The sequence below is a fragment of the Phragmites australis genome, chromosome 6 (genome assembly GCF_958298935.1).
Source record: "Phragmites australis chromosome 6, lpPhrAust1.1, whole genome shotgun sequence".
NCBI lineage: Eukaryota > Viridiplantae > Streptophyta > Magnoliopsida > Poales > Poaceae > Phragmites > Phragmites australis.
The window spans coordinates 42,996,911-43,015,218 of NC_084926.1; the positions used below are offsets into that span (position 1 = coordinate 42,996,911).

Below are 18,308 nucleotides of genomic sequence, written 5' to 3' on the forward strand. Positions count from 1 at the left end.
ACGCACTCTAACGACACTGGATCAGAGAGCGAACGTTTGTTTTCCCCATATCCTTTCCACGTCCCTGGACGGCACGAACCACACAACCAGCGCCGCTACGAATATGCCGGCGCGCATCAGTGGCACCACCGCACCACACACGTTCGGCGGCACCGTGGAATCACAGGAATCCGCCCAGCCACACCGCACCACAGCACGGGGCGGGGGCGGGAGCGGGAGAGGAGAACGCATCAACGCCACGCAATGCGGTGATGACGAGCCGAGGCAGCCGACCGACCGAGACCGACCCCGGGACGTGGAGGTGGGGACGCGGTCGGGGGGAGATCAACCAACAAACGGACGCGGCGCCCGGGTCGTGGCGGGCCCGCCGCGTCAGGCTCAGGCAGGCCGTGCCGACCAAACAGGCGCGGGCCGGCGGGCGCGGGAGGAAAGGAAAGGAAAGGAAAGGCTAGTCGACGCAAGCCAAACGCGGAGTCGCCGAGGAGGACAAAGCAGAGGGGAGAGAGGAGAGGAGGAGCTGCGCGCGTGGAGGGAAGGATGAGGCGGGCGAGGCCGCCGCCAGCGCCGGAGGGGGCTGAGGTGAAGTACCGCGGGGTGAGGCGCCGGCCGTCGGGGCGGTACGCGGCCGAGATCCGGGACCCGGCCAGGAAGACCCCGATCTGGCTCGGCACCTTCGACTCCGGCGAGGCCGCCGCGCGCGCCTACGACGCCGCCGCCAGGTCCCTCCGCGGCGCCGCCGCGCGGACCAACTTCCCCTCCTCTGCCTCCGCCCGGCCGGTGGCAGCGCCGTCACCTGTTTTGCCTCACGCGGCTGCAGCGGCGGCGGCGACCTCTAGCCACAGCAGTACCGTGGAGTCCTGGAGCGGCGGCGGTGCACCGGGCCCTGCCGCCGCCACGGCTGGGCTCATCCGGGCCGCCCCGACCGCCGAGGAGGACAGCCGCAGCTACTGCGGCTCTTCCTCATCCGTTCTGTGCGAGGACGGCGCGTCGGGCGCCGGCGATGAGGCCGCCGCGCCGCCGCGCTGCTCGCAGCTGCCGTTCGATCTGAACCTGCCGGACCCGGCCGCGGAGGCGGCCGACGAGATGGACTGGCACTGTGACACGCTGCTCCGCCTCTAGCCTCCGCGAACCAACCACAACCTACAGCGAGCGCTGCCCATCTGGTACCGGATTGCGCTCGCTTCATGTTCTCGGGCTGAATCCTGTGGTGCAATGCTTGCTGCCAAGTTATATCGATGGAAATTGATAAAATTATCCCCCTTTTTTGGGTCTCTTTTACCACTCAAGATTCAGTAATACTATGTGATAATGTGGATAACTTATCATGTAATCCGTGGAGGAAAATCTGTTCCCACAATCTTGTGTATCTCTATTGTATGATGTATGTATCCTCGGCTTTCTTGCTGTAATTCAGAAAGCAATGGAAGGAAGAGAAATTTACAGATACCTTGTTCTGCTGAATCGCTGTAGTTGGTAGTTCCTAGCTGTTGCTGGTATGTTGTTTTTGAGCAAAAGTTGAAGTGAAACACTGCCACTATAATTTGCCATAATTTTATCCCTAATTCTGTACTGACAGAGTATCCATGTATCATCTTCAGTTGAAGACCAGCTGAAAACAGTTGATTTTGTTGTTCTCCATTGCAGCATTGTGTAGCATAGCCAGAAACCATTCACATCAGGAGTTGCATGCTGCAGCAATACTGGGATCTGCAACGGTGCTTAGAAGCTTCATCATCGGCACTACGTCACAAGCTAAAGGCGAGTCATGAACATCAGGAGTTTAAGGCTCATTATTAGTTAAAAATCAGGGACAATCACAAATTCACAAGTTTAGGCTGAACCTATGCAAACTGCAATGTTCTGTTGCCCGTTGCTTCCGCTGCTGATTCACAAGTTCAGACTGAACCTTTTTTTTAAGGCTCAACAGTGGCTGTAGTATCTAAACGTATATCACATCTTCCACACGCACGTCTATATACATGTTAAAAAATAAGATATATTTAGATTTAATTTAATTTATAAATAATTTATGAGCATAAATTGATAAATTAATATGGTTATATCATCAGAGTATAATTTAAATATGTGTATGATAGTATTATATTTGCTTAGATTTACTATACTCGAAATTATAGATTAAAAAAATAAAGTACGAGTGCCATAATTTTTACATATTGATCATGCGCTGTAAAAATTGCTAGGGATGTAGGTTGCATCGTGTTGATAGCATGATCGATCATGTTGATGACGTGCCAGATCTGTTGACGATGACAGCGTGTGGCACCAAAGTGATTAGGAAGACGAGTTGTAATGAAGAACTTGAGCAGTAACGCGGAGTACTTTCTAAAAACCTTATTCGCCCTCTTCCGGTGCAAAATTTCAAGAGCAAGAGTTTCGGAGACCTACTCTCCCGTTTGCCGGTGCACGCCGATGCCGGGATGGTGTTGACTACAGTGGCAACGTAACAGCGAGAGAACAAGGCAAAACATCTTAATTTTTATATAGACTCACGTAATAAGAGTGTTCACAAATTGAGAGATACTCTTATTAGTAATCTATCTTTTCACTTCAATGAGGTAGAGGTCCTTACATATTATCATACCCTGCAGCTTTGTTTTCAGCTTCGTCAATGGTCATATATTGGCAGTCTTTGAGTTCTACTTTTGTGGAACCTTTCTTTCCTTACGGTCTGGATAATCCTCGTCGAAGTTCCTAATCTCACTGCACACATAGTAATATAGTTTGTTGTGTTCATCTCCTTCTTCTTGAAGGTGATAGTTTTGTTTAGCTTATTATCTTTCACTTGGTTCTTATTGTGGAAGAGCTTTTGCATCATATTGGCGCTAGTCTGTCTCTCACCTCCTTTTGCATCCTTAGCTTGAGCTTTCGTCTCAATATTAAGAGACGTAATCAAACTCTTAACAGTAATCTCTTGTCTCTTGTGCTTTAGAGTAGTGTTATACTTTTTTTCACGAATAAGGTAACTTGGTAATGATGCCTCAAGCCACAATTTTATCGGGTACATTGATCTTGAGGAGTTCGAATTCCTTCACGATGCACTGAACCTCATGAGCCTGCTCGACTACAGAGTGGTTTTCAACTATCTTGTAGTCATGATAATGCTTCATGATATACAATTCATTTCTTGCATCTGATGTATTGAGTTTAGCATTCAGTGTATACCACAGCTCCTTCACGTTTTATATGTGCATGCACACATCACAAAGACGGTAACCAAGAACGCTAAGAATGCATCATACAAAGAGTGTATTGGCATCTGTGAACACCTTTTCTTGCTCAGCAGTAAGGGTTCCTTTCGGCTTGCCATTAGTCAGCCCAATAGACATTCATAACCATTAGTCAAGAGTGACCTTGATTTGCCATCTCTTAAAGCGCACACTAGAACACTTATTTGGCCTCAGTGCATAGACAAATTCAGCCCTTGATAAATCATAGTACCTACAATAAGATTTTCGGATTGTTAGAAAAATAAGGCACTTTTAGATTTTATTTAATCTATAAATAATTCATGAACATAAACTGATAAATTAACATATTCATATCATCAGAGTATAATTTAGATATGTGTATGATAGCATTACATCATTAAATCTGTCTAGATATATTATACTTGAAATTAGGGATCACAGAAAATAAAGTACGAGTGACATAGTTTTTACGTACCGATTCTACGCTGTGAAGATTGCTGAGGATGTAGGTTGCACCGTGTTGACAACACGATTGATCATGAAGACAACGTGCTAGATTTGTTGACAATGACAACGAGTGACGCCCAAGCGACCAGAAAGACGAGTCGTGGTAAAGAACTTAAGCAGTCACGCATAGTACTTCCAAAAATCTTATTCGCCATCTCCCGGTGCAAGATCTTAAGAGTGAGGATTTTGAGGAATTGTTCTCTTGGTTACCGGTGCAAGTCGATGGCGGGATAGAGTAGACTACAATACAGTACAACAACGAGAGGAAGAGATAAAAAAAACTAATTCTTATAGAAACTCACTTAATAAGAGCGTTCTCAAATTGAGTATACTCTTATTAGTAGTTTGTCTTCTCACTCTAATAAGGTAGGAGTCCTTGTGTGTGTGTATATAGAGGGTGAAAAATCTCACATATTCATCTCTATTAATAATATGGTGCTGATAGAAGGTAGATTTTATCATGGACCGTCTCTTTATAATATAGGTGTTTGAGATTTATTAAAATTATACCGCGCTCGATAATTCTAACAATACACATCTTAAAACGTATACTATCTACAACATATATCACATACAATTTTAAACTTCACAAACGATGTGTCTAATTTTAGACTTCACAAACGATAGACACATGGTGCGTCCTATTGTGATCCACGTACGTTTGGGGCTGTCAAAAGATTATTATTAAGAGCAAACCCCGGTTCCGGATCCAACGCAGGTGGGTGGGAGCTAACACCAACGCTCGCACCACTGGGCTATCAGCCCGTTCTCAGTTCGGGCTGACCTATGCGTGCAGCTGGAGTATGCTACTACTTGTATAGCCGTCCGATTTGGTACATGTGCTGCTCCCAGACACAGGTCACCATGGCATGTTAACAGACGTTTGAACATGTGAGCAGCAGTTTTGGTACCCCCAAAGTTTCAGTCAGTCCAAAGCTCCAAGCCCGAAAGGAAGTTTTCATCAGTCTTGGCGGGCCCCACCTGAACTTCTTTTTCAGCTTGGAGCGACGGACAGGCCGGGATTGCGATCGGCAAGATGGTAGCCATGGCTGTCAGAGTGCAGTAGCCTGTGCACTCGAAGGCAACGCCAGCGATCGCAAGATGGTAGCCATGGCTGTCAGAGTGCAGTAGCCTGTGCACTCGAAGGCAACGCCAGCGATCGGATCAAACAGATCTCGGACGGTTCGAATCGATTGGACCCGTGACAGACGCCACACTTTTGAGTTGTGATCGGAATTCGTCATTATCAGACTGTTCGTGTTCCTGCTCCTGCTCACCCATCAAAGCATTCAAACTCTCTCGTACAGAAGGCCATTCCCGGTGCTACTGCACCACGTACTAGTGTACTGTCAGTTTCTAGTGGTCGCAAGGCCAAAATGGCAGCGAGCTTTCAGCTTTGCACCCTTTTGGGGGAAAAACAATGCGACAAACCATAAGCATTTCGATCTGATCTGTGATCTGCCCTGCCCCGTGCTCCTCCCCTGTCTAGTCGCGACTCAAACAACTCAATCAAATGTCACACGGCACAAGACATCCATATGCGTATAGGGGAAAATGCAAAAAAAAAAACCTATAAGTTACTTGGATTTTAAGATTCCCCTAAAATTGTTTTGCTAAAAAAAATTCCCCCAACTCTTGAGAGGCGAGGTCCTCACATTATTAGAATTGTTTCGTTCCATGACACACTTCCCTTCTTTCTCTATTTCCTTTTTCTTTTATTTTTTTGGGCACATGGAGTTCCTAAACTACCCTTCACGTACTCCACCGAACTCAGACGAGTCGCTCGAGCGACGTCGGCTAAGGATCAACCATGGCGTGCACTCCAGATCGTGCGGCTCGCCGGCGGCGCCGACGGCCTCATAATTCCCAGCGAGATCCCTCCCCGGATAAGCGGTCACTCCGTTTAGTGCAAGTGCATGTACAGGCTATTCGATTAATCCGCTTGGAATTTGTCCCGTGTCAGTAATCCGGCTCTCCTCGCTTCCTTTGAATCATGCCGTGTCCGCGGCGGAGGATAGATGTCTCTGTGCTCCTCCGGATCGTGAAGAGCATGCCTCCTCCGTGGGCCGTGGCAGCGGCAAATCATCTTCGTTGCCCTTGGGCGATGGTGTGCCTCGCCGCCGTCACCTCTGCCTTGGCGATGACGAAAGATCCATCCCGAAAGAGAGCAACACGGCCAAGCGCGCCAGGGCTTCCGCTCACCCACGATCCCAGGAAGAAGCCAACACGAGTCCCAATGGATGATCCGATCTCCACTCCACGGCGGAGGCGTCCGGCCGACGAGGGCGTCTGCGCGCGAGAGAAGGAAGAGAGGCGCGGCCGCGGTTGAAGCGGCGTTTTCGGCCGGCGGGAACCAATACGGTGGATGGTCTGGTCCCTCTGCCTCCCGCGACTCGGGTCAGACCCAGTTCTGCTTCGCTTCGCGGCTTCGGTCCGAGGCAACGGTTGGCTAGTGGAGTGAGTCGAAGCGCCCCCGCAGCGTGCGCCTGTGGATAGAGTGCGGCGAGGCACACAAACCTTGCGGCCCGTAGGCTCCAACGCTCCTCCACCTCTAATGGCCACAGCCACTGCCGCCACCGTCTCCCGCCTCGCCGTCCTCGCGCCGCGGCCGTCGCGGCCCGTGCCAGGTCGCCGGCGAACAGCCCCCTCTCGCCGGCTCGCTCGCTCCGCCACCTCCCGCGGCCGCGTCCTCTGCCTCGCCGCGCCCGTCCCCGCCGCAGCCTCCACCACCGATGCCGGCCAGGACCGCCTCCGGAAGGTAGCTGCCAGTTTTGTCTTCATTTCTGCTCGCTACTGCCATTTTTTGTGTGGTTAATTCGCGCTGTGTTTTCGTCTGCTAGGTCCCCATTTCGAACATCAGGAACTTCTGCATCATCGCGCACATCGACCACGGCAAGTCCACGCTGGCGGATAAACTTCTGGAGTTGACAGGCACGGTGCAGAAGAGGGAGATGAAGCAGCAGTTCCTGGATAACATGGACCTGGAAAGGGAGAGAGGGATCACCATCAAATTGCAGGTACGATAAACAAAGTTGTAAGCTGTAACTAGTTAATTATGAGCATTTAGCTATAGCCTATATACCTTGATTGGTGTAAATGTATTGAGAAAGGAGGCAAAAACTCTTGAAATTAGTTTCTTTATGCATATAATGTTCTTGTATTTTTGTTAGTTTGGGATGTCATTTGCTTGTACATAACTCCTACTGGACTGAGATTTCCTAGTATATTCTTCATATTAGGTGTTTGATAAGTCTACTTTTGTTCTAATAAGTTGTTTTTTAGGCAGCTCGGATGCGCTACGTCATGAATAAAGAACCTTACTGCCTGAATTTGATTGATACACCAGGCCATGTCGATTTCTCATATGAGGTACAGACTCACTATGTTCATACTTCTCTCATACATATAGAACTTCATTAAGGGGACGTTATCCTGCTGTCGGGCAGCAGGGATAATTTCTTCCAAGAAAAATTGCCACTTTACTTGAAAAATTTGACGACTCTGAATTTATAAGTCCTTTTAGAGTGTCTGAGATGGTACAATGGTAAATTTGATCCTACCATTTTTCATGAATGGGATTTGATTGAAACATGTTTGGAGTGTCCTGGATGCTAGGTTTCCCGTTCTCTTGCTGCTTGTGAGGGTGCACTTCTGGTAGTTGATGCTTCTCAGGTGCAATATATATTTCCTTCCTATAAGTTTCAATAGCTATGTATTTGAAGATATTTGCTTTCTGTCTGCCAATGCACAGAAGCTAGCCAATGATTTGACTGGCTTCCAGTCCACATCTGCCGCAAAGTGAAAGATATCTGATGTGATAATGCAGGGTGTCGAAGCTCAGACGTTAGCTAATGTGTATCTTGCACTGGAAAACAACCTTGAAATCATACTGGTCAGTTCTAACTTTCAGTTCACAGGCACAAAATGAGCTTCATATTTTCTAAGTTTACAATTTTTTACCTTTCATGTTAACAAAACCATATACATTGGATTTTGCCCAATCCTTTGAGATGCTACTTTTTCTTTTCGATGTTGCTCTTTTGCCTTATTATTGTGGGTTTCATCTCTAGCCTACCCTAACTTGCTTTAGGCTAAAAGGCCTTGTTGTTGTCGTTCTTTTGCCTTATTAGGCTTGGATGCAAATTTTAGTAAGAATGAGAGCTACTATACTGTATGAATTTCCCCTTCCATTCGGACGACATCAAAAATTAGTCTGTTACATGGATAAGGACTTGCTTCATTTTACTCCATGTTGATGAACAAGTTCAAGCCTTTTAACTGTCTCATTGTCCTTATTAAATTGAAATGCCAAAACAAACAATTTTATGTGACATCCAATTATATATTCTCATATTTTCTCTATTTAACAGTGACTTTGTATTCTAATTTAGGTTCTAAACAAAATAGATCTTCCTGGTGCTGAACCTGATCGCGTCGCAGCGGAGATTGAAGAGGTATTTTGAAAGCAACAACCCTATCATAGACTTGTTATCTAAATCCTGTAGAAAACAGCTCCTTCCATTCGCCACTCGAAGTTACTCCCATTTTTTCTTACAACTACAAATTCATCCTTTGTCTTTCTTGTTCCCAGATAATTGGATTAGATTGCAGTGATGCAATTCGGTGTTCAGCAAAGGTTAGTTTTATTACCTTTTTTTTTCTTTTTGCTTAGAGTTATATATGTACCAGCTGCACATAGAACATATCATTTCCCCCTTTATGAACAGATATAGTTGTCATAGACTTATAACTTCTTTTTTGGTGTTCTTTTTTGTAGGAGGGCATAGGCATCACCGAGATACTAGATGCCCTCGTGACCAAAATCCCCCCACCAAAGGATACTGCTAAAAATCCTCTCAGAGCTCTTATATTTGACAGGTTCCCTTTAAGAACTCTGGGTCCTTAGAATTGGCTTAATGAATGATTCAAGTTCTAGAATGTGCAAATGGACAACATCACAACAGTACTATATCTTGATAATTTTCTGCATGTTTCTGAACTCTTGTTTCATGTTTGTCTTTGTGGTTGCAGCTATTATGATCCATACAGAGGCGTAATTGTGTACTTCCGTGTTGTTGACGGCAGCATAAAGAAAGGGGACAAGATATGTTTTATGGCCAGTAGAAAGGTAATTAAAAACATATGTCGCCGGGAAACTACCGTGTTTGCTATTAGTGCAATAGTTTTTCTTGGGAAAAATATTTCTGTTGCACTGTAAAAGTACCACTAGTAAAATACCATCTAAAGTTCCCGCCCTAGTTATTTAGTATACCATACCAAAAGGGCAGCATTTGTCTTTTACCACTTCATTTAGGTATTTCTCAATTATAATGTCATCAAAATCAATTTTCCCAGAAACCAATTCAACCCCATCTTCTCCATCATCCTTGTCTACGCAGTAGGTAGAATGCCATGCTGAGCTTATTGTCAAAATAAACAGGAATATGCTGCTGATGAAATTGGTGTACTATCCCCCAATCAGATGCAAGTAGACGAACTCTATGCTGGCGAGGTAACTTTGGTGTTGCAATGTTTTCCATTAATCAACTAATTGAAGATTATATTTGTTTTTCAACTGTGTATTTTCTTTTTTGTGAAGGATATTGTTACTGTGTATTATACTATTAGTTTCAACTATAGTTAGCTGTGAAATGAATCTGTGCATTCCTCAACAATAAAAGTAAATCTACCATGTAGTTACCATGCCAGATTAGAAAATTAACCATTACGTCTGTAACAATTAAACCAAGACTTTAAACTTTTAAATGGATAGAATCATCAGCAGTCTTTGCGACTCTAAACATAGGGTCTGTTCAGTTGTTTTTGTTCAATCTTCACCGTGCATTCAGTTGAGACAAAGTCTCTTTATATCTTGACCAGTTGACCACTCCATGACAGGTCGGTTATCTCTCTGCTTCTATAAGATCAGTGGCAGATGCCAGGGTTGGCGATACAATTACTCATTATTCAAAGAAAGCAGATTGTGCTTTACCAGGATATTCACAAGCTACTCCAATGGTTTTCTGCGGCTTGTTTCCTATAGATGCAGACCAGTACTGTATTTTCCCCTTATATTGATTTTTCGTTATTTTCTGCCAAGGCATAATTTATCTTATTAAGCATTGGAGTTGTCAATAGGTTTGAGGAGTTGCGGGAAGCGTTGGAAAAACTTCAGCTAAATGATGCTGCCCTAAAGGTGAGTTTCATGTCCTACCTAACCATGTAATCATCAGATTGGCATGAATTATTGTCAAGCTATTTTTGTTTTGTTTCTAGTAATGGAAGTTTAGTACGGATTTTGTTTACTTTACCCAAATTGGATATTATTAATCTTCAAACATAAATTGATCTGATATAGTCCGTAAAGTGAAATGCAGATGCAAATGTGCCAAGAGTATTATATACGTAGTTGCATTAACACAAGCTCTTAAATTTATGCCCTATAGCAAGCCCAAATGGATTGCATTGACAATTAATGTAACTAAGTATCTTCAGTTCACACAGTAGCTGAATGACACACGAGATCAGTATATCTAACTAAATGTAAATACAGTAATAGGATAACCTGGATTTGATCATTTCAGTGTTTCCTGCCTTGCAAATTCTTGTATTAAGGCGTTTGAATTTCTAAGAAATGTGTTTGAATTTCATCTCATTTTACAAAAATCAAGTATGGAGTAAAAGAGATGTCATTAAGGGCCTGACTACAATCTCTGAATGACTAAATGTATTTAATGATTTTTTAAAAACACAATGCATTTGTTCGCAATTGGTTTCTGTAATATTGATTCTTGATTAGTATTTTGTATAATACATAATTTTTTTCTAAGTCTATATTATTGATGCAGTTTGAACCAGAATCTTCTAGTGCCATGGGGTTCGGCTTCAGATGTGGGTTCCTTGGCCTTCTTCATATGGAAATTGTTCAGGTTCTTACTCTCTACTTGGTCCATGGCAGTTCAGCTCATATTAAAACCACTATGACTTGAAATTTCTACAATATAATTTTCTCTATTTTTAGGAAAGGCTTGAGAGGGAGTACAACTTGAACCTAATAATTACTGCACCGAGTGTGGTTTACCTTGTGAATTGTGCCAATGGTGAAACTGTAAGTTCTTTATGACCCTGAACTCTTGTCTTTTCCTGGGATCCATATTGCTTAATAGTTGTATGGAACTTCTATAACTCCCATTGTTTAAATCAGTATCTGTTGGTGGTGCAAGAACTTCTATCCACAATCAATATATTTTTTCAAAGAACTATCCACAATCAGTATTTTTTCAAAGAACTATCCACAATTTGTGTTAAGCCTGTTAACCAGAATATAACCTCACAAACTTTGACATATTGCGTATTTCTATCTTGAATCCTTGTTAAAGATCATTCTATAATCGCACTAAAGAAATATGTTTTAAGCACTTCATTATCAAACATGAGTTTATGGAAGCCATATGCAATTTTTACTTGCACAACTAATGAAATAGTGGTGCTGTACAGAAGTTCCTAATTTTGTGCTTGCACAAAACGAGTACAGAAAAAGCTCTGTCGTCTACTAAAGCACATAAATACATCACTGGTACAGTCAGGGGGAAAATGTACAGTTCAAGAGACCAAGAGGAATCATTTAAGATGACATGTAAACCATTTCCGGTTACTCTCAGTGTTTTTACCCTTTTATTTCTTACTGCTAAAAAGTTCAATGGTGCATGTTGTGAGCAGCTGAGCTAAACCATTCCAGTGTGCATAAATTTGCACTCGGACCAAAATAGCCGACTTCGACTTTGTAGTAATAAAGTAAACAAAACATTTACTGATGTAGGTTGACTAGTAAATAAGTCAATTTTATTTGCATGTACAGACATGTTTGCTTATAGATATCATATAGGTTGAATGTTCAAATCCATCGTTGCTTCCGGAACCTGGGAAACGGAGGTCTATAGAAGAACCATATGTAAAGGTTGTATCTGTATACATGATTTTCGCCATCCGTTTGCAGTATATTACTTTTGCTAAACTGCGGGAGTTTTTGTCTGATTGCCCTTTTTGGTGTCTGCCTTTTTTTTCTTTTGCTTTAGATTGAAATGCTTACACCGAAGGATTATATTGGCCCAATAATGGAGCTGGCTCAAGACAGAAGAGGTGAATTCAAGGAAATGAACTACATCACAGAAAGCAGGGCCAAAATTATTTATGAGCTACCACTAGCAGAGGTGTGATATCATACTTCACAAAATTTACTTCACAAAATTACATAATTGTGTACCCTGTTTTATCTTGTGAAATGGAACTGTTCTATTTGCAGTAAACGAAAGATAAGATTATTAGAAGTAAGTAGATGCATTCCTTAATGCATCTGCGAAATATACAAAACAAATACACGGAGGAATTTCAGATACAGAATTACAGATGCTATAGTTTTTTCAACAGTGTTGTTTAGGCTCTCTGAAATATAGTTAAAGAAGGATATATTTTGCAAAGCATACTTTGATTTGTTGAATTTCGTTAATTCTAGTATACCAAGGAGCTGAAGAAAATTTCCCTGTTGCTCAGTGGGTATCTCTATAGATAAATGTGTAACCATTATGCAGATGGTTGGAGATTTCTTTGATCAACTGAAATCACGAAGCAAAGGATACGCTAGCATGGAATATTCACTTGTCGGGTACTCATCGTTGCTATTCTTTTGCTTTTCTGCAGTTGCAGCCTTTTGTTAGTGCTCATGTAGTCCTTCGTGAAAAGATTAGCCAAGATACGTTTCTCTGCAGGTACAGGGAAAGTCAACTAGTAAAGTTGGATATACAGATCAACGGTGATCCTGTGGAGGCACTGTCAACAATTGTACACAGAGATAAGGTGCTACATACACTTTAGTTGTTTTCTACACATAGAACTTATGCAGTTGAGAAATACCTCTGATGTGAACATATGCTGTTATTTCTGATTCAAGATATGTTTTTTGAATGATCAATAAAGATATCGTGGTACAGTTCAGTTATGACATGGTAAATATGTATCCCTGACCATGGAAGCAAATATTTCCATTGATTCTGTACTTATGGCAAACTGCAAACGATAGATAGATCTTGGAAATCTACTTGCATCTGAGTATGTGATCATACTTATTGTTAAGGATACAAATTGTGTTAATTTAGGATTGGTCCCGTATTGTCTTACTCTTTCCTTTGTACTCTCATGTGTCCAACTATTTAAACCTTCAAGTCTACAACAGTAATGCAACAGTTATTCTACTATTCTTCTTTTGCAATTACGTTAATTGAGTGTTCTCTCCTGCCAATTTGATTCGAGAAAAACAACTTATATTTATTGGTTGTTATGGAACTCCTCAAGGCAATCTGATTTTTGGAATATCTCTTTGTAGGCATACTCTATTGGCAGGGCACTTACTCAAAAGCTCAAAGAACTTATACCTCGGCAAATGTTTAGAGTCCCTATTCAAGTGAGATTTATCTGTCTTGTTCTCTCAGATTTCTTTATACATAGCAAGATAGAGCAGGCACTAATGGGAGAGTTAAGAGCACCTTCATGCCAGCGTTAAGGGAGGAAGCACGAGCATGGACTGCTCTCGCCTGTGTCTCGTGCTTAGGACACATTAGTATATGATAGCCACATGTCTTTCTTTAATCTCAATAATTTTATGGGGCTCCATAGTAGATGATAAGGGTCGGAGAAAATATATGTAGAAAGATATTTAATGAGAGAATACGATGTGGCACATCTGCACATCTTTGTGTGCTATCTACTATGGGATGGAGATGCCTTAATTTGTGGTCAAGGCTGCCCTAAGATGTTTGAACCTACTTTTTGCAAGCTATATCAAGATAGATCATCAATTTTGATCTTGCATTTTAATAACAAAATTTAGAGAAGCGATTGGCACCACCCCTGCCTTGGCTCTTTAAACCAAGCATCCTTCACTATAAAAGTTTACATAAGCACCTTGTTGGAAAATAGGGGCAACCAGTCCTTTTTCTGGGGTGATAAAACTCCAATTGACAAGCCTATTTTCCATAGCAATCAGATGCTAATAAAAACCTTGACAGGCATGCATTGGCACAAAGGTCATTGCAAGCGAAGCCCTATCGGCCATCAGGAAGGATGTCCTATCAAAATGCTACGGTAAGCAGAACATTATAACATGCACTTCGAAAGCATTACAAAGCTAATGGAATGCGATATCTTATTCTTGTCTCACATTTTTTTCATCAAGTGCACACTTATCTCAATTTTTTAATTAGCAATTGTTATAATGGTGCTTCTTATTTAGAAAATATCGCTGCATTCTTGCCTTACAGACTTGCAAAACTTTATTCAGAACACTATTTTCTTTGACCTGCAGGGGGTGATATATCGAGGAAAAAGAAGTTGCTGAAGAAACAAGTAATCTTTCTTACTAACTATTGTTGTTTGATAAAGAAAAACTTAAGACAATTTATTGTTTGTGCTTGGTCAAAACTAATTGCTTCAAGCTTTACATAATACTACTTAAAGAGTAGAGTGGACACCAGTAGCTCTGTTCAGCAGCATTCCTTACTGATCAGATAATATGGTCATTTAATATTTGCAAACAGGCTGAAGGAAAGAAAAGGATGAAAGCAATCGGGAGGGTTGATGTTCCGCAAGAAGCATTCATGGCTGTATTGAAACTGGAAAAGGAGGTGCTATGAAAGGGCTCATGTAACCTTTCCCAAGTCTCGTGTCCGTAAAGGAACATGTAAATATCTCTGTGGGAGCGACTCGTGATTATACTCAAGAGTCTGAGAACAGGTCATTGCCTTCAACTTGCCATGCTCCGCACCAAAGGAACCAATTAACTATAGATCAGTGTCAGAACGTAAACAGCTAATCTGATATTCACTAGTTTTTCTTCGTATATATATGTCAGGTTATGAAGCCAAAAAAAATCAGGTGGTTACACAATTTTGCCTGCATGTATGAAACTCTTGCGGTAAAGGTCATTATGCAATCCAATTCCTTGTAATGATACACTTCGACATGTTCTACGGTTGAACATATTCCCACAAATTTATATGTAGAAAGCATCATTTTTTATAGCAATACTTTATGAAGGTTCATTTTTTGATTGCATCACAAATATCTTCTTGTTCAACATCCTTCGAACACAGGAATTGTGCCAGGATTTCACATTGAACTGTCGAACAGGCCCAAAATGATCCTCAACTTATTCTGCTTTATGAACATAACGATTAACGATGGCGCAGGAATCGCCATTCCCCAGCCAGCTGAATTAACTGGTGATGGTTGCTACTGTTGGCCTGGCTGCTGATTTGCACTCCGGAGAAAGGAGCGGTAGCCACCTTCCAGGTTCTTCACATTCTTGAATCCCTGCACGTCCAAGTGAGAGTAGCTAGTGTGACCCTCGGTTATGAGAATTAGTCCTACTAGATCCACACTTAAGATGGCCAGATTTTACCGCGTTTAGAAGGTCTGCAGTCGCGAACCTGGATCTGTTCCCCGTGAAGCAACCCTGCGTAAATAAATATGATGCACGCAACGTAAAAATTACTACTGGTGATAAAAATGACCAGTGGTGATAGTACACTTGCACCAATTAATTTGCAGCAAGACACTGTTCTATTACTATCTTCAGATCAGCTTCAGCTAATCAGAAATGCTTGTGTGATGCTAGTTGCTAGTACAGTTGACTGTATGATTGATGAAGGTAGCAGGAGGATCATGAGTAAACATACCACAATGAAGCTGTCGTCCTTGCCACAGAGTGCAGCTACTTCCTCAACGAAGTGCGGATTCTTCTCCTTCCCTTGCGATCGACAAAGAGAACACGTAAAACAATCAGGGATAAACGAAAGGCAAGTCACTAATCTTCTTCCGTTCGCTGATCGATCAAGAATCTGACCTTGGGGCGTGACACAGAGGTAGTAGGGCACATTGCGAGCACCGGGGGCATGCGCCTTGTCGAAGTCCTCCAGCATCCTGAAGATCTCATCCTCACCAGTTCATGGAGGCCTCTCCAATAAGAACAATACAGTACGGTATAGCATGTGCCCGATTGAGTGCTCAGTCACAACGCACCTGACATCGATGTAGCTGTGGCCGGAGCTCAAGAGGGCGCGCGCTTGGTCGGCGTCGACGGTCGGGATGTCCTGCTGCTTGTCGCTGCAAATCGCAACTGATTTGTCAGTCTACAAGCATCTGCTTCATCACAACAGAATTTCTTGCAGATCGAGTGGATGAATGGCCTCGTCCAGCCAGAAAGGTCGCTTACCTGCTTGCCACAGCAGACGCCATTGGAATGATGGCGATCGATGTATGGCCTTGTCTAGCTTGTGACTAAACAACAGGCTCCCTTCATTTATATTGGCAACAGGCTCCCTTCAGGATACATGGATGCTAGCTAACAGCTTGATCCCATCGCTTTCTCAAAAGTCTTCTCTGACCTTTGATGTTGTGATGTTGCCTCATCATTACTGATCTAACAATAAACGAGTATACCTGGCATCTGCATTACTATTATATCTCAAGGTAATTTCTTTATGAAACAAGAAAACTAAGGAGTACAGCCTACAGAGTACACAGCAGCAACAACATGTATTTAGACAGCTTGGATTGAGTTGACCTGAACCGGCCGTCAGATACTTTCTTTACAACCTACTTGCTGTCTTGGTGACGACCTTTTCCCCTACGCTTTCTTTGGAAAAAAGAACAGATCATTTAAAAATCCTACTTGGTGACAATCAAATTGCAGGAAAATGAACTTCTGTGTCATGTAAAGCGATGCATGGCCTTGTCTAGCTTGTGACCAAGTAACAAGCTCCCTTCATTTATATTGGCACAGCAGGATCAGGGAATCATGATACATGGATGCTAGCTAACAACTTGATCCCATCGCTTTCTCAAAAGTCTTCTCTGACCTTTGGTGTTGTGTCATCATTGCTTATCTAACAACGAACGAATATAATTAGCATCTGCATCACTATTATATCTCAAGGTAGTTTCTTTATGAAACAAGAAAACTAAGGTGTACAGCCTACAGAGTACACAGCAGCAACAACATGTATTCAGACAGCTTGGATTGAGTTGACCTGAACCGGCCGTCAGATGCTTTCTTTAAAACCTACTTGTTGTCTTGGTGACGACCTTTTCCCCTATGTTTTTTTTGAAAAAAAACAAATCATTTGAGAAATCCTACTTAGTGACAATCAAATTGCAGGAAAATGAACTTCTGTGTCATGTAAAACACACCAATGAGAAGCGGTCTCTATATTCATTTCCTTTCTTTCTTTCCTTTCTAACATTCAGTGAGAATCTGTCTAAACCTTAAAATAGATTGTGGCCAAATTTATGTGCAGTATGGTATCCCCGCTCCCCCTCCCCCCCCCCCCCCCCCCCCAGAATGCCATCTTATATGAATGCAACATGGTATCCTACAAGTCGAAGTTAGGCTGAAACCCTGGAGGTCTCCTAGTAATGATTAACCATGTGAACAACCAACAGTGGGCCGGGGTAAACAAAACAAAGCAAGTACCTAGTTAAGGCCATGAGTTGGAAATGACTCAGTCTCACACTATGTGTGCAAAGATAACTAGCGAGCCATCAGAGAGGCCCATACGTCATACTTGATATGATTTGCACGAGTATAATTCATCGTCAAATTACAGGGATTGCTCTAGGCTTTGGTGATGCTATATATATATATATATATATATATATATATATATATATATATATATATATATATATATATATCAAGTATGACTTGTGTGTGTGTACATATGTATGTATATTGGAGGAGTATGTTAGTGTCGAATTCACAGTGATTGCTAGGTTGCGGTGCAAATTTCGCTAGTAACATAAAGCATCACTTGACTGAATCTCAGATTGTATCTTTTTACCTGCCAAGCATCAGACAGAAAGAACGGAATGATTGAGCACAGCCCTGTTCACTCACTCACATCTGCACTAAATCCTGATGGCGTGGACAAGAGAGATGAACAATCAAGAAATGCAGGAGAACTGGAGAAGTGCAAAATTCGTACTTCCACATCCTAATCCTGCTTCAGTTTCTCGACATGCTAAGGGGAGGAGTGTTCCTTGAGCTGTGCTGCTCTTGCTCCGCATGGCCGAAAAAATAATCGGAAGTTTCGGGATGAGAGAGAGTCGTAGAGCATACGAACGAATTCAGCCACTGCGCTGCGCGGCTGCTGACCTGGGAGTAGCGCTGAAATTTTGCCAAGAGGCGAACCCAACCCAGCGGGGCTCGCCATCGGCGCCGCCGCGCCTCGCCTCCTTGCCCTTCTTCGATCTGGCGGAGTGATGGGGGTGCCGCGGGAAGAGGAAGAGGAAGAGGAAGAGGAGGACGGGGAGTGGAATGGAATGTAATACGTAGATACTATAGGGTTCTTTCCACAATAACACAGCGTGATCTGGACCGTATACTCCTCATCGGACGGAGAGAAGAACCCGGAAATTGGATCGCGATCCATTTAGAGGGTGTTTGTGAAAAAACACTTCACAAGGGGTTTTCTTAGAGATCCCTTCCCGTGATACTTCTTCCCGCACGTATCTGGGCCGCTTAATCTCCATCTAACGGCC

The 18,308-nt window shown here is 42.8% G+C and overlaps 3 protein-coding genes across 5 annotated transcripts; 2 read left to right on the forward strand and 1 right to left on the reverse strand.

The window, feature by feature from the left end:
- Window positions 1–424: 424 nt before the first annotated feature.
- LOC133922648 (ethylene-responsive transcription factor 3-like) lies at window positions 425–1,461 on the forward strand. Its single transcript, XM_062368057.1, has one exon. It carries the CDS (start codon window positions 538–540, stop codon window positions 1,117–1,119), a length of 582 nt encoding a protein of 193 aa, XP_062224041.1. The 5' UTR covers window positions 425–537; the 3' UTR covers window positions 1,120–1,461.
- Window positions 1,462–6,150: 4,689 nt separating this feature from the next.
- On the forward strand, window positions 6,151–14,809 carry LOC133922649 (translation factor GUF1 homolog, chloroplastic). 2 transcript variants are annotated; one of them, XR_009910517.1, is made up of 23 exons: window positions 6,151–6,474; window positions 6,557–6,733; window positions 6,999–7,085; window positions 7,332–7,388; window positions 7,543–7,608; window positions 8,108–8,170; window positions 8,308–8,352; window positions 8,494–8,594; window positions 8,748–8,844; window positions 9,157–9,228; window positions 9,615–9,769; window positions 9,855–9,912; window positions 10,565–10,645; window positions 10,738–10,824; window positions 11,602–11,673; window positions 11,792–11,926; window positions 12,305–12,378; window positions 12,482–12,569; window positions 13,096–13,173; window positions 13,778–13,853; window positions 14,074–14,114; window positions 14,306–14,501; window positions 14,620–14,809. XR_009910517.1 is itself a non-coding variant. In XM_062368059.1 (22 exons), the coding sequence occupies exons 1-22, from the start codon at window positions 6,271–6,273 to the stop codon at window positions 14,399–14,401; spliced, it is 2,010 nt and encodes a 669-aa protein (XP_062224043.1). In that variant the 5' UTR covers window positions 6,152–6,270; the 3' UTR covers window positions 14,402–14,809. The 2 variants fall into 2 exon arrangements, 1 of the variants encoding a protein (XP_062224043.1); XM_062368059.1 differs by having other exon boundaries at window positions 6,152–6,474; window positions 14,306–14,809.
- A 178-nt stretch (window positions 14,810–14,987) lies between these two features.
- Window positions 14,988–18,050, reverse strand: LOC133922650 (thiosulfate sulfurtransferase 18-like). 2 transcript variants are annotated; one of them, XM_062368061.1, is made up of 7 exons: window positions 17,923–18,050; window positions 15,982–16,654; window positions 15,789–15,872; window positions 15,613–15,689; window positions 15,446–15,516; window positions 15,169–15,222; window positions 14,988–15,080 (listed from the first exon to the last, which is right to left on the reverse strand). In XM_062368061.1, the coding sequence occupies exons 2-7, from the start codon at window positions 16,002–16,004 to the stop codon at window positions 15,000–15,002; spliced, it is 390 nt and encodes a 129-aa protein (XP_062224045.1). In that variant the 5' UTR covers window positions 16,005–16,654; window positions 17,923–18,050; the 3' UTR covers window positions 14,988–14,999. The 2 variants fall into 2 exon arrangements, with proteins under 2 accessions (XP_062224045.1, XP_062224044.1); XM_062368060.1 differs by lacking the exon at window positions 17,923–18,050 and having other exon boundaries at window positions 15,982–16,215; window positions 16,333–16,861.
- Window positions 18,051–18,308: the final 258 nt, after the last annotated feature.